The following is a 14,625-nucleotide window of genomic DNA, read 5'->3' on the forward strand; positions in this document are numbered from 1 at the left end:
TTACAAGGTGGTTGGACCGGTGGAGAGGTCCGATCGAGTTTTCAAGCCTTACGAACCTATTTTTGCCATTGTTAGGTTCAATCTGGTCTCTCTTAGTTAATATTTTGTAATAAAGTTTGTGGTTGGGAGCTGTTAAATTAGGTTTAGTGATTGAATGTGGTTTATGTAGATTGGCTCGCACCAGTTCAAAGTCAGCAATGGAGACTGCATTTTTACTGAAAGATTGAAATTTTGTGACATTAACGAGAAGGTAATTATACATTTTTTTTATTCTATGCTTAAATCGTATTTGTAAATGTGATGATTGTTTGGAATGAAATTGCTTAAGTTACTATTTCAATGTCAAATTGTTAATGGGTAGAGTGCTCTACTTTGTTGCTATCATTTCCCTTTTAAAGGTTTAAGTTTTCAATTTTGCAAAGGTGAGAGGAAGAAATGTTTATATATTTGGGTTGTATTTAGGATTGTGTATGGCATTTTGGGAAGAGTGTAATACAGTTTGATTTTGTGAAATTGGTTTAACTAGAAGATGATGTTTCTCTTGTTAATCACTTTGTCTAGACACTTACACAATTACTCTTTGTTATTTTTATCATCTAGAGATAGATAATGGTTCTTTTTTTTTGGTTTTTCATTTACTTTATGTTTAACTAGAGATTAATTGTTCTCTGGGAATTCTAGATGAGGTATTGGTATGAATGAACTCAATAAAAGATGTAGAACTCTTTCATTGATTATAAATTGGGTAAATATCATTTTGGACCTTCTGTTTTACAAAAGTTACCAATTGGACCCTGTGTTTTGTTAAATGACAAAATGGACCCTGTATTTTCTAAAATAGTACAAATAGGACCCTGAATTGATTTTTTGTCAAAATAAAGTTTAATTATAATCCAATCTAAAAGTGTTATGACAAAACTGTTTACATTTATTTGTATCTGTTCGTATTAAGCATTGTCTTCAAGTTGGTTATATTAAAAAAAAAGTTGTTAAAAATTAAGCTCAGGGTCCTATTTTTACTATTTTAGAAAATACAGGGTCCATTTTGTCATTTAACAAAACACAGGGTCCAATTTGTAACTTTTGCAAAACACAGGGTCCAAAATAGTATTTACCCTTATAAATTGGTGAGCTATGTATTTTTTCATCTATTCCAAAGTCCAATACAACTCAAACTATCAGAACTTACTTTTAATGTCTTTGGGGCTTTAAAAATTGTGGCAGCTGTGTTTTTAAATTTTTCTTCAGAGGAGTACAAAATTTATAATCATTGTCATTTTTGGGATGCCTAAATGATATGCTAGCATGGACGACAGCGGAGAAAATAGTGGACAGTGAAATTTTTTTGTTAATTAGTTATATTTATTTAAAGTAGAGGTTATATAGGAGCATTTTAGAAGATTTGGTTATTCAATAACCACTTGAAAGGTATGGCTCATATGTAATTATTAATTAACACTAAAAGTAGTACTTTTAAATATTGATGACCCTATTTATTTTATTTATTAACCTGATTTGTAAATTATATCTATTTCCTTTTTCTTTTTTAATATTTATTAATTTTTTAGAACACTGTATAGTATTCTGTTTCAGTTTGATATTTAGTTTTAGTTTAGATTGTTCGTCTTTTAAGCAGATTGTTAGATTTATGTTACAATAATATTTTTAGTGTTCCTATATTTTCATTAAAAAAATATAAAAAGTTTTCAAATTGAATACATTATTTTGCTTTCAATATCACCACTTCATTATTATGGCTTGCAATATGTTTTACTAACATTAGTCATTTAACTAATAGTTCAAGATACTTAACACAATAATTTAATTATTTATTGATCATAACAATTTACAAAAAAAAACATCATTTATCTTTAATTTATTATTACTTTTAAAACTAACAATAAATCACCTAATATAAAAATTAACATACGTGCATTGCACGTAACAATATGCTAGTAAATATATATATATATTTATATTACGTTAATATTATGTTCAATGCATATATTATTAGTTTTCTATTTAATTAGGTTTGTGCAATGTATATTTAATTTTTTAATTAAATAATATATTTTTTTTATTAATTTTTAAAATGAGATTTGAGATTTTAATTTTTGAAAACTTTTTTTAATAATTGCGGCTACTAGTGTATATATGCCTCCTATTAATAATTAATACTTCATATAATCATGATATATCAAATTTAACTAACCTTACAAATATAGTTTGACTTAAAATACTTTTGATTTTGATATTAGAAAATAATTTATATAAATTATATTTCAAGATTATGTGCCTTTAAAAATCATGTGAAATGCATCGGTCGATAAAATCATAAAAATAATTAAGTCACTCCACTTATATATTGATCGAATTAAAAGAAAGAAAAAAAGAAAAAAATAATATAAGCACACTAAATATTACCATAAGTCTAATATAAAATATTTACAATTAAAATTTTCTGATATAAAATATCTACAATATTTTAAGTATTTTAAATTTAAATTAAAATTTTCTTATATAAAGTATGTACATAATTTTTATTTTTAAATATATATAATAATATTATAAAATAAATAAAGAATATTTTGTTAAGTAATAGGATATTTTGTTAAAGTTAATGTAAGAAATCGAAAAAATACCGTTAAACAAAAACTTTTATTACATAACCACATTAGATATTTGAAAAAAATGTGTTATAATATTATTTCAACTAGGATAATAAAAACTTAAGATTATATTATTAAATTTTCATTATCTAATATAAAATAGTAAAAGAAAATTATAACATAATTATAAAAAAGGATACACATTTTCTTTATCTTTTTATGAATATTTTTGTTGAGTTTCCTTTTTCAAAATTATATTTTCTTTTTCTTTTTTGAAAAACTACTTAAATTATAGTAAATATTGCCAATGGATTCCTTAATTGTATTTTATTATGTTTTATATAGTTTTCTAATAATGTAGAACTCATTTGGTACCATTTGAAAGTTCTTGCAAAAAATACATATGTATAAAATATGTCTCCTAATATGTCTGGTAACTCCCCTCAAATGCCTCAATTCTTTCAACAACATTAATAAAATTCTCTCAACATATCTGCTGGCTCTTCAAAGTCGTCTCAATTACATTACATGTTCGGGCATCCCTCACAGTCTCCTCCTATATATTTTTTGGATTCAACAAAAGGATCTTAGACACAAAAACCTATAGTTGGCCATTTTGGAGGCTAATCGCAACAACAACAGTACCCTATGTATGGTCAATTTGGGTAATCACAACAAGAATCTGTGTACGGTCAATTTGGGTCATTGTTGCAGCAACAACCTATGTATGGTCAAATAGGAGAATCTCCACGTACAACAGCCTATGTATTGTCAAATTTTCACTCCACAAAGTTAGCAACAATAACAACCTACTTTGGTTCGTCCGCAGACTCGACAATTTGTGGAGATCTTACCTACGCAATAATCTGTACAACCTTATTATCCTACTCCGTCGGCTCTTCAATCTCGTGATAATTGTGACAGTTCAAGACTTAACTCTAATGCAGATAATTTTATGGAACTTACTGATCTAAACAATGATAATTATGTTTTTTAATTAAGAAAATTTTTATGTTTTAAAGTTTTTATAAAACAATTTTATAATTTTATTTAAGACCATAGTATTGTGTATTGTTATGGATAAATTAATATTATAAATAATTATTATTAATGTTTGATTTATTAACTTTAAATATTAATTAATAATAATTTTTTAAAAATATTTATTATATATAATATTATAATTATTTTTATTATATAAATATTAAAAATTGAAGAAACCTTTTTTATATAAAAATATTAATATCGACAGAATGTTAAAGTTGGCCCGCCAATATTAATGTGTCAGCGTATATAAGGACAGACATTAATACCAGCGGAACCGTTGCTATTAATCCGCCGGTATTAATACTATTATTACCGGCAAAAATATATTTTAGTCGCTAATCTTAATATTAACTACCAATTATTACCGACGGATAATTATCGACAGAATCCGCTAATAATACTTAATACCGGCAGTTTCTAAAATTAGTATCGGCGAAGGTTTCCACCAGTACTACTCTTCAATGTTTTTTTTTTTTTTTTTTGACAATACTACTCTTAAATGTTGTAGTGTTAGTTTTTTTAAAAATTGTACCAAACGAGCTCTACAATACAATATATCACATTATATGAAACGAAACCTTTAAGTTGTCATATAATAATAATAATACAAAAAAATCATTGAAAAAAAAAAAAGACAAAAAACAACTTGTCAATGTATACATTCTTATTATATAGTAAAAGATATATAATAAAGACAAAATTCTATTATTTTCTTGTCCCTATCTAATAAGTGAGTTTCCTATAGTCATAATATAATAATTTTAATTTTAATTTATATTAATATATATTGAGTTAATATATATGGCTACCGAAGTTTGAACAAGAAAATATAAGTCTTAATTGATTAATTTACACCATGTATCATACTAATCGTTTTCTATTCAGTCTACGTATAACCTTTTTAATTATTATAAATGTTTTTAATAAAATATTATACATATAGGTGATTCTACAACACGTCTCTTAAAAAAGATGTAGGATGCATTGATACATCTTTTATGAGTTTCAATATTCAAAATAATTTTTATTAGTTTAATATTAATTTTTATATTCTTGTGTTTATAATTATTTAAGATATTCTAAAAAAATTTGAAAATTTTACACTACCAAAAACTGCTACTTTTAGTGATAACTTTTTGGTCACAACATAAATTTTTTGTGACTAAATATGACTTTTAGTCACAACAAAATGTTACTTGTGACTAAAACATAGTATTTAGTTACAAGTTGTCATTAATATAGTTTTAGTCATAATAAGTATTGTGACGAAAAATACATTTAGTCACAATAAATTGTAATATTTTTGTGACTAATACTTTTATCCACGGACCTTTTAGTAACAACATAGTATAATCATGATTTATAATTAGTCATAATTTTCACTTTTAGTCACAAATTTTGTTGTGACTAAAAGTAAGATTTTTTATAGTGTTAGAGTAATTTATAATAGAAAGCAGTGTTCAAACAGTTTATTTTACACGTGTATACAATAAAATAGTCATGTGTGCAATACGTCTGTTTAACCCTGTTTTCAGCGTGTAAATTTTTTTTTGAATTTTTTAAAATTTTACAAGATGATTTAAATAACTATATATAACATACATGACTATAAAAAAAAAAATTAACTAAAAAATTATTTTAGATACCAAAATAAATACATGACCAGGATCTCTTGTATTTGTAAATACTCGTCTTAAAACTAAATCTCCAATATTGAAGAGCCTTGACCTTACTCTTTTTTTGAAGTGTCTTGTGATCCTTTGTTGGTATGCAACATTTCTCACTTGAGATTCATCTCTCATTTCATCTAGCAAGTCCATGAATTCTTCAAGTAATTTTTGGTTCTTGTCTTTATTATAAAACTCTCGCCTACGTGATGAAATGTTAACTTTGAATGGAAACATTGGTTCTGAGCTTGCTTGTGAGAAAGGAGTATGACATGTTGCCATTTTTTTAGTGGTTCGATGAGCCCAAAGTACCTGTGGTAACTCATCTACCTACCTTTATTTTAGTGCGTTTAATTTCTTTGTTATTGTATCTTTAAGGATCTTGTTGATTACTCTGAATTGTCCATTAGCTTGAGGCTGCGAGACTGATGAAAAACTCTTAATGATTTTTCTTCTCTCGCAAAATTCATTAAAAAAGTCACTGTCAAATTGTGTCCCATTATAAACACTATCTTAACGGGAATACCGAAGCGAAACATTATATTTTTTACCTCAAAGTCTAAGACTTTTTTCGAGGTGACCATGACTAATGGCTCAGCCTCGATCCATTTAGTGAAGAAATTGAATGCTACAATTGTATACTTCGCTCTGCCCTGCTCTGTGGGTAATGACCTAATTAAATCTATTCCCCAAATGGCGAATGGATAAGGCGAGGTCATCATGCAAAGCTCTGTCGGTGGAATTATTGGATTGTGCAAGAATCTCTAACATTTGTCGCATTTCCTTACAAAATAATGTGCATCTTTATTGATGTTGGCCAGTAACATCCTTGACGGATTATTTAATTTGACAAACTCTGCCAACCTGTTCGGTCCCCGCAAAAGCCTTCGTGGATTTCTTTTATGATACTCTTAACTTCTGCTCGTAATATACATCGAAGTAATAAAGGCATATAGTATCCTCTTCAATATAACTTTTTTTCAATAATTGTGCATTTAGGTATCTTGTACATGAGTTCTCCCGCTTCGTGTTTGTCTGATGGGAGTTCGTCGTTTAGTAGATAATTCATGATTGGTGTCATCCAAGTCAGACTCGCATCAATCATTTTTAAGTCTGCCTCTTCCATCTTATAAATACTTAGTTCCTGTAACTTTTCAATGGGAACTAAGTTGAGGTCGTTGAATTCAAACTGCGACGTTAGATTGGCCAATGAATCAACGTTAGAGTTTTATTCTCTCAAAATTTGTTTAATTTTGAAGTAATCGAATTTTTCCAAAATTTTTTCAAACTTTTTCCAAATATTTTGCCATTCTGATTCCCTTTGCTTGATATTCTCCAAGTACTTGATTCACTATCAATTGGGAATCACTAAGGCAATGTACTGTCTTAGCATTCACTACTTTTGTCATTATTAAGCCTATTAATAGCTTTGTATTCAGCCTCGTTGTTTAAAGTTGGGAATTGAAACCTTAAAGCATAATAAAACTTAAAGTTTTCTAGTGAGACAAGGATTATGCTTGCTCCCGAGCCACTGTCATTTGATGAGCCATCAACAAATAATTTCTAAATTTTTTGGTTTGAGTTTCCTCTGTATCTTTGTTAGTATTTATTCCTTCAATTAAAAAAAAATCTTATAGTACTTGTCCTTTGATGGCTGCTTGTGGGTGATAAGTAATGTTAAACTGTCCCAATTTCGTTAACTATTTTATCAATCGACCTGATGTGTCAGGCATTGACAATATCTACCTTAGTGGATGATTGGTCACTAGATGGATTGGATGCACTTGGAAATAACGTCTTAGCTTCCTTGAGGCATGAATTAGGCTTAGTGTGAGTCTTTCCAGAGGAGGGTATCTTGATTCTGCCCCAATAGACTTTTATTAACAAGATCTTGCCAGTTATTAGTTTTGAAAGCACATGTAGGGTCAGAAAGTATTCTTTAATCCCCTGAAATGCTTTCTCACATTCCTTTGTCCGTTCAAACTGCTTGTTACCTCGCAACACATTAAAAATTGGAAGGTACTTGTCTGTTAATTTTGATATGAACTTATTTAGTGCCACAATTTTTCAAGTCAATTACTGAACCTCTTTTGGTTTCTTTTGTGAAGGAATATCGAGCAAAGCCTTTATTTTTTCCACGGTGAAAATACTCGCACGGGCCAATGAAGTCTAGTTTGGACACACTTGGTGTGTGAGTCCATACACCAAATGGTTAGTTGATGTTTTTGAGTCGTCTAGAAGAGTGTCATGGGGCCCTCAAGAAGGATGTCTTGATTTATTTGATATTTATAAGTCTTGGTCAAAGTTGCAAGGTCAACTTTAGTGTCTTCAAAGGCACTCTTGGCATGTGGGACCTTGTGCAAGAGTAGCCATTTTATTATTTTTTTTTTATTCTTTTTGTGAAAATTGGGTATAATATTTAGTCTTATATTCACAAATCTGATCTAAATTGTATTTAGAAATCTTTTGCTGTATTTTTATCCACATACTCTTGAGAACATAACTCTAGTGTGTCAGATATAATCAATAAAACTAAAAGTAGACGTAGCCCCATTATCATCGCGACATGGGTTGAACTACTATAAATTCTTGGTATCCAATTAATTTATTGCGGTTTTATTAGTCATATTAATTCACCGTGGTCCTCTTTTATTTTACGATCTTCATAGATCAGTTGACGAAAAATCGCGTCAATACTATTTTCTATTCTCTTCTTAATTCTCTCATTTTTAATATTTTATTATAGCATAAATCTACAAGTTGATATTTTATACAATTATTTTAATAAGCTATTTTGTCCTATCTCATTAATTCTCTCGTTTTTAGTATTTTATTAGACCATAAATTTACAAATTAATAATTTTATATTATTTTAATAATTTTTTTTTAAAAAATATACTATATATATATATATACTATCACACGTTATTATTATTAATATTATTATTAGCAGTTTTGAATCTTATATTTTTTAGATTTATCAATTATCTTTTTTTATATATATTTTTATTTTGTGTGAGAATTAGATATAATTTTATTTGACATATACCTTTTATAAAAGAAATTTGTGCAGACTCACTTATTTATAAAAGTGAGTAGTTAACTCATTATTTGATTTATTTTATATATACAACAAACATATTAGGGTCGAACCTAGCATCATGTTATACAGGTGAGGTATGACAATAATAATACCCTTGAATGTAATGTTGACTATGTAATGTCCTTTTTTGGCAAGTTAGTTGACAAAATATTTTTTCTTTTATGGTAAGATTCTTGTGCATTCATAACTGATTTCTTACCTTGTTTATTCGGTTTGTAGGTGCTCTTTTCCTTGTTAGGAAAGTTGCCCTTTTCAGATGAACTTTCCTTTGTTTGGAAACTTCTTAAAAGAGAAGCAATTCTCTTTTGGAAAGTTGTCTTTTTTAGGGAAACTTTGATTATTGCCTCTTCCTTATTGATTTCAATTGTATCTTGATACAATCAGAATATCTAATCTGTTTTTGGTAGGAATCAAGCATTGATAGAGGATCGGACCCGATTATAGCAAGTTTCCCGTTTCTGATCTGATCTGCTGTGTCAGCATCCGAATCTGTTGTTGCAGATCGTGTTTTCTTAGGAAAGTTTTTGTACAGCTGTAGATTCGATCTTGTGACTGTCTCTAAGGTTTCTATATTCTATAAATAGAGCCTAGAGAGCAGCCATTCGAATCAGCTCTTCCATTAATCATTTTTTGCACTTATCTTATTTAAAGATAATAGAGTTTTTCTTTGTTTTGTGAGAGCCTAGTTGTTCATCTAGGTTCTAGTTGTTTATTTCTGTTCTTACTCTGTCCTAGAGGTTGTGAAGAACTACTTGACTGAACAAGAGATTGGTCTTCGGGAGAAGACTTGATAAAGCCTTACTTCGGGAGGAAGTAAGCACTTGGTCTTCAGAAGAAGACTTGTTGAAGTCTTACTTCGGGAGGAAGTAAGCACTCACACTTCAAAGACGAAGGGAGTTCTGGCTTGAAGTTGTTTCAAGAAGTTAGATTCATAAAGTGGATTACAAAGGATTGCGACAATACTTTAGAGGGAGTCTAAACTTGTTTAAGTCAATTGTTTTATTTTTTCTTGTTTGGGGGTTTTCAACGGTACCGAAGCTCCCAACGAGCTTCATCTCCGTCTGGACTAGCGTCGCCGCGCAATAGAGAGAGATAGAGAGAGAGAGAGAGAGAGAGAGAGAGAGAGAGAGAGAGAGAGAGAGAGAGAGAGAGAGAGAGAGAGAGAGAGAGAGAGAGAGAGAGAGAGAGAGAGAGAGAGAGAGGAAGAAGAAGAAATGGTATGGGGGTTTGGTCTTGTCTCGCACGCAGCAGAAGAAGAAAAGGAAAGAAAGAAAGAAAAAAGAATAAGAAAAAGAAAAAAAAAATAAAACAAAATAAAATATTTTTTTATAATTTATTTATTGTTATAATTTTTAAATTATTTTTTATAAGGCTAATTATGAATTTTTCCCCCTGAACTTTGACATGTACCAAATCATGCCCCCTGAACTATTATGAAATTGTTAGATTTAAGTACTTTTGTCAAATTTCATTCAGTTTTACTATTTCAAAGATTATTTATGTATTAAATTATGCTCCCAAACTTTGATATCTACCAAATCATGTCCCTTGAACTTTAACATGTACTAAATTATGCCCTCTAAACTTTCATCAATGTTAGACTTCTTTACTAAAATTGGAAAAAGGTCCTTAAATCCAACAATCTCAATAGTTCAGGGGACATTTTTAACGACCTTAAAAGTTCAGGGGGCATGATTTGGTATACGTCAAAGTTCAGGGGGAAAAATCCTAATTAGCCTTTTTATAATATTTTAATAAGTAATATTACGTGGATCACTAAAACTTTGCCACGTGTACACGAATGTACACGTGAACAGTCATATGTGGCAGTTAATTGAGATTTTTTGGATGGAAGTGTGTAGAGCAAAACGGAAGCTGAGTTTAGTAGGTTTTGCCGCTAAAATTTCAGTTTTTGTGGTTAACTGTTACAAACCTAAAAGTCAGAGTGGTTTAGCCGCCAATATCTCTTTTTAAAATAACCAATCAAGTATGAAATCACAAAAAATAATTGTAATAATATATATGTACATACCTTAATTAAAGAATAAATTCGCTATTTTTTTTTTAATTTTTGTATACATTAATTACAAATATTTTTTAAAAAAATGAGAGAATAAAAGATAAATTTCTGCAAAAATAAGAAGATGACACTAAAAATTATATAGTGAATGTAAGTAAACTATATAATATTATGTCAAAAATTAGCATAATATAATTATAATAATTTTTTTAGAGGAATAATATAAATTTTTAACTTATGCAAAGAAAAAAAAAATAACTAACTAATAAATTATATTTAAATAGGAATTATGTTTATTGTCCATAAAATCTAAATACATGTATTATATTTTCAAAATAAAAGAAAATTAATAACTTATTTAGATTTTAAGTTTTTTTTAAAGATGTTTTTTTAAAATTATTAAAATATTTAATAGTAAATTTAATTTAATATATCATATAATTCATATACTACGTAATCGCACGTGAAATTTCACTATTTCACTAGTTTTTATTAAATCTGATATGGTCTTTGACTTTTTGGGTCGTGAATAATTGAAATTAAAAGAGTCAAAACATAACAATAAGGCCAGCCGCCAGCAACAATACATTATTGAAAGAAAAAATTGTAATTTGATATTATACATCATCATGATATATATATGCTTTCTGTATAGAAACTTTTATTTATTTACTACTAGATCTATGTGTAAATGAAATCTTATAGAAATCTAAGTTTAGTTGGTCCTCTCCTTTAGCATCTTTAGCCCAAGATAACTGAAAAAAGAAAGCAAATTAAGAATTAAAAATACATTATAAGTACTTGTTGATATAAATTAATTAAATCATCATGACACAATTTATGAATTAAAATTATAATATATATAAGCATTAAAATTAAAAGTGTGGTATATATATTATTTTAGGGTTGTGACTTGTGACTGACGCACTTTATATACAAAAATAACTCACCTTATTATGTAATTAGTATTATTCATTTCATCATACCATATTTAATATTGTTATAGACTTCAACATATCCTTACTTAAAATTAAGAGAATTTCTATTTAACTAACATGTTGGTGATGCACTAGAATTGACTAATAATTTCACATACTATTTATTAAATCAAATTTTATAAAATCATATTAAAATATACTAATAATAATCAATACGCCACTAAGTTTTAGTACTTGACTTAAAATCTTACTACATATATTTTTGTTTAAGGAGTTTTATAAAAATATTAGATTGTACGCAAAAATTTACAATTTTATTATCAGATAGAATTTTTTATAAAAATCTATTTTTTATAAAATAATCGTAAGAAAACAAAGCAAAACAATTAAAACAAACAGTGAAACAGCTAAAAAACAATTGTGGAATAACGGTAAAAACTTAACACATAGTATTTTTGAAAAGAACGCCCATAGTAAAAAAAAAATTAAAAATTTTAGTATGTGATTTAAAAACTCATTTTTCTACATTATAAAATATAATGTGTGTAGCATTACGTATATTCATAATAATATAGTAATAATAATATTAACATACCGGCCAATCATCATTAAAGTGGCTTGAGGATTAGTCCCAGGAGAGATAACAAAAGTTGATCCATCAACAACTCGAAGTGAATTAGTTCCAATAACTTTAAAATCTCCATCCACAACCTTCCCAACCAGACATCCCCCATGATAATGCCAAAATGTCGTAACAGAGCTTCGACAATAATCTTCCATACCCGAATTATCTGACTGGTTGGCAGGCAAAGGAGGACCCAAATACATGAAATCCCTAGCCCCATTCAAATCCTTGTACTTAAATCGATCTAAGGATTTGGTTTCCAACATCTCACCGACTTTTCTCATCGCGCTAACGCAACGAGCAAGATCGATCGGGTTAGAGAAGTAGTTGAACCGAACATGTGGGGTGATTTTAACATCTTTGGTGGAAGCCAAGGTAAGTGAACCGGTTGATAAAGGTCCCACGATTTTTTCAACTATGGATGCTAAACTAAATTGTGGTGGAGTTAATGGATTGGGGTAAAAGCTAAAAGGTAATGTAGTTGGAGCAAATGGTAAGCTATATGATACAGTTTCTATGAAATAATCATTAGTGATTCCAACAACTTGTGCTCCTGATCCTTCAAATGGGAATGGGATTATGAGATTAATGTTGTTACGTGGATTATCAGCCATGAATTTTCCAACATTTGATTGGGAATGAACTATGGGAATATGTTGTGATGAGAGGTATGATTTTGGACCAATTCCACTTAGTAGCAAAAGTTGAGGACTTCCAAGTGCACCTGCGCTTAGTATTACTTCTCCTTTGTTACGTATTAATGCTTTGTGGTATTTTCCTTTTGAATCGGTGTAAATAACTCCAATAGCACTGGGATCTGTTTGTTTAAACATAGATAATAATTAGTCAGCATATATATATATTTATATAGTCATTAAATTATTTTATGTGAATGAAGAACATGTATGACACACTCAAATTTAACATATTATATTTATGTGTAATTAATCTTAATTATATAATTAAAAGTGATGAGATTCCATTTATGATAAAAATAAACTACATATGCATGTTATTGTGTGTATGTGATTTTTGTATGTTTCTATATATATAATATGGTGCTATGTCAACTTCACATGATGGTTATTACCTACAAATTTATATTATATTGTAACAGATATATAGACCAAATAGTCTAATTAATTAAATTTTATTTTGAAATGGAATTATACGAAAATCTTTATATAATATATATTATTATTAAGTGCATGTGAATGAATAATGTTCCTACTAACTAGCTAATAATATAGTGATGATAATCTATATAATTAATTAATTACTTTTGGTGAATAAAGTACTATTATTAAGATATTAAGAGTACGAATTAAGAAATCATTTAATTTGTTGGTTGAAGCCAACCTTTTTTAGTGTGTGAAACAATAAAAAATGATTAAACTAATACAAATTACTTCAAACCAAAAATAGATAATATTAAAAAGGAGAGTGAAAGAACAACGTACTTGAGGATTTAGTGGAGAATATGATTTTCTTCACGTAAGCATGAATTGCAATTTTCATGTTTTTGAGATTTCCCTTATTAAGCAACTCAACAGCTCCATGTCTTCTCCCCATATTATCAAAAGTAGAACCAGATTGTTTAGTTCCAACCTTATGTTTTGTAGTGACTCCATTATCTGGACCAACACCAGCTTCCAACAAAGCCTCCTTAACCGCAGATTGCCATGTTGACAAATTCGAATACGAAACTATCTTGCTCTTCACCCACTCATAGGCCTTCTCAACCTCATCCATGTCCCATTCCACTCCAGACTTAGCCAAAAAATCATTGTCAGCTTCAGAAAAGAAAGCCGCGTTTACCATACTTGTCCCTCCCAAAACCCTACCTCTTACGCTCTCAACTCCTTCCTCTGAAGTGAACCTTTGCGCCGGGGTATCCCCATCATCGTCTGCTTCGACGAGATTAGTTAGAAATCCGGATGCAACCAACGTGTTGGGGTGAGCTTTAGGGACGTTTCCTCTTTCGAGGACAAGAACTGAGTACTTTTCTGATAGAGTTGCGGCCAAAGGACATCCCGCGGTGCCACCTCCAACCACAATGTAATCATATTCTTCCTCTAAGGGCATATCAGTTGCGTTGTAAACCGATTTCATGTAACTAAAATCTGTTTAAAATTAATTAATAATTAGAATTAAATTATATTACAAAACTAACAACATATATATAGTTTGTAATTATAACTTTAATTATAAAGAAAACTTACCATAATCAGCCCCGGAAACTAACAGTTTTGCATGATCAAAACAAGTTAGAAATATTAACAAAGTAAGAATAGATAGAGAAGAAGATTCCATTTTTAATTATGCCTATATATGTTTTTGCTTTTGAAGCCACAAAAAATAATGAATTTTGCTTAAATCTTAGTATCAATTTATAGGGTTTTTGAATTAGACGACTAGGAAGATAAGATTAAAAGTATATTATTAAATTATCCCACGACGTAGCTATGAAATATGATCTTAACATTATATTAATTAATTATTTTTTCTAATATTTATTTAATTAAGTTGTCAACTCTCTCATCCTTTTGCTATATAAAACTAGTCTTTTTATAAAGTAATTGACAAAGAATCGTTTACGTTTCTCATTAATTAATT

The 14,625-nt window shown here is 28.8% G+C and overlaps 1 protein-coding gene across 1 annotated transcript; it reads right to left on the reverse strand.

The window, feature by feature from the left end:
* Positions 1–10,905: 10,905 nt before the first annotated feature.
* Positions 10,906–14,388, reverse strand: LOC115695919 ((R)-mandelonitrile lyase 1). Its single transcript, XM_061116944.1, has 4 exons — positions 14,232–14,388; positions 13,470–14,132; positions 11,980–12,826; positions 10,906–11,201 (listed from the first exon to the last, which is right to left on the reverse strand). Exons 1-4 carry the CDS (start codon positions 14,320–14,322, stop codon positions 11,162–11,164), a joined length of 1,641 nt encoding a protein of 546 aa, XP_060972927.1. The 5' UTR covers positions 14,323–14,388; the 3' UTR covers positions 10,906–11,161.
* Positions 14,389–14,625: the final 237 nt, after the last annotated feature.

Source organism: Cannabis sativa, chromosome 6 (assembly GCF_029168945.1).
Source record: "Cannabis sativa cultivar Pink pepper isolate KNU-18-1 chromosome 6, ASM2916894v1, whole genome shotgun sequence".
Classification (NCBI taxonomy): domain Eukaryota; kingdom Viridiplantae; phylum Streptophyta; class Magnoliopsida; order Rosales; family Cannabaceae; genus Cannabis; species Cannabis sativa.

Bases quoted from the DNA above. Each gene is read 5' to 3' on its own strand.
- LOC115695919 (XM_061116944.1), bottom strand. From the start codon at position 14,322: ATGGAATCTTCTTCTCTATCTATTCTTACTTTGTTAATATTTCTAACT. The intron at 12,827-13,469 runs GTACGTTGTTCT...TTAAACAAACAG, and splicing joins ATTCTCCACTAAATCCTCAA to ATCCCAGTGCTATTGGAGTT. The intron at 11,202-11,979 runs GTATGTTAATAT...TTCTTTTTTCAG, and splicing joins ACTTTAATGATGATTGGCCG to TTATCTTGGGCTAAAGATGC.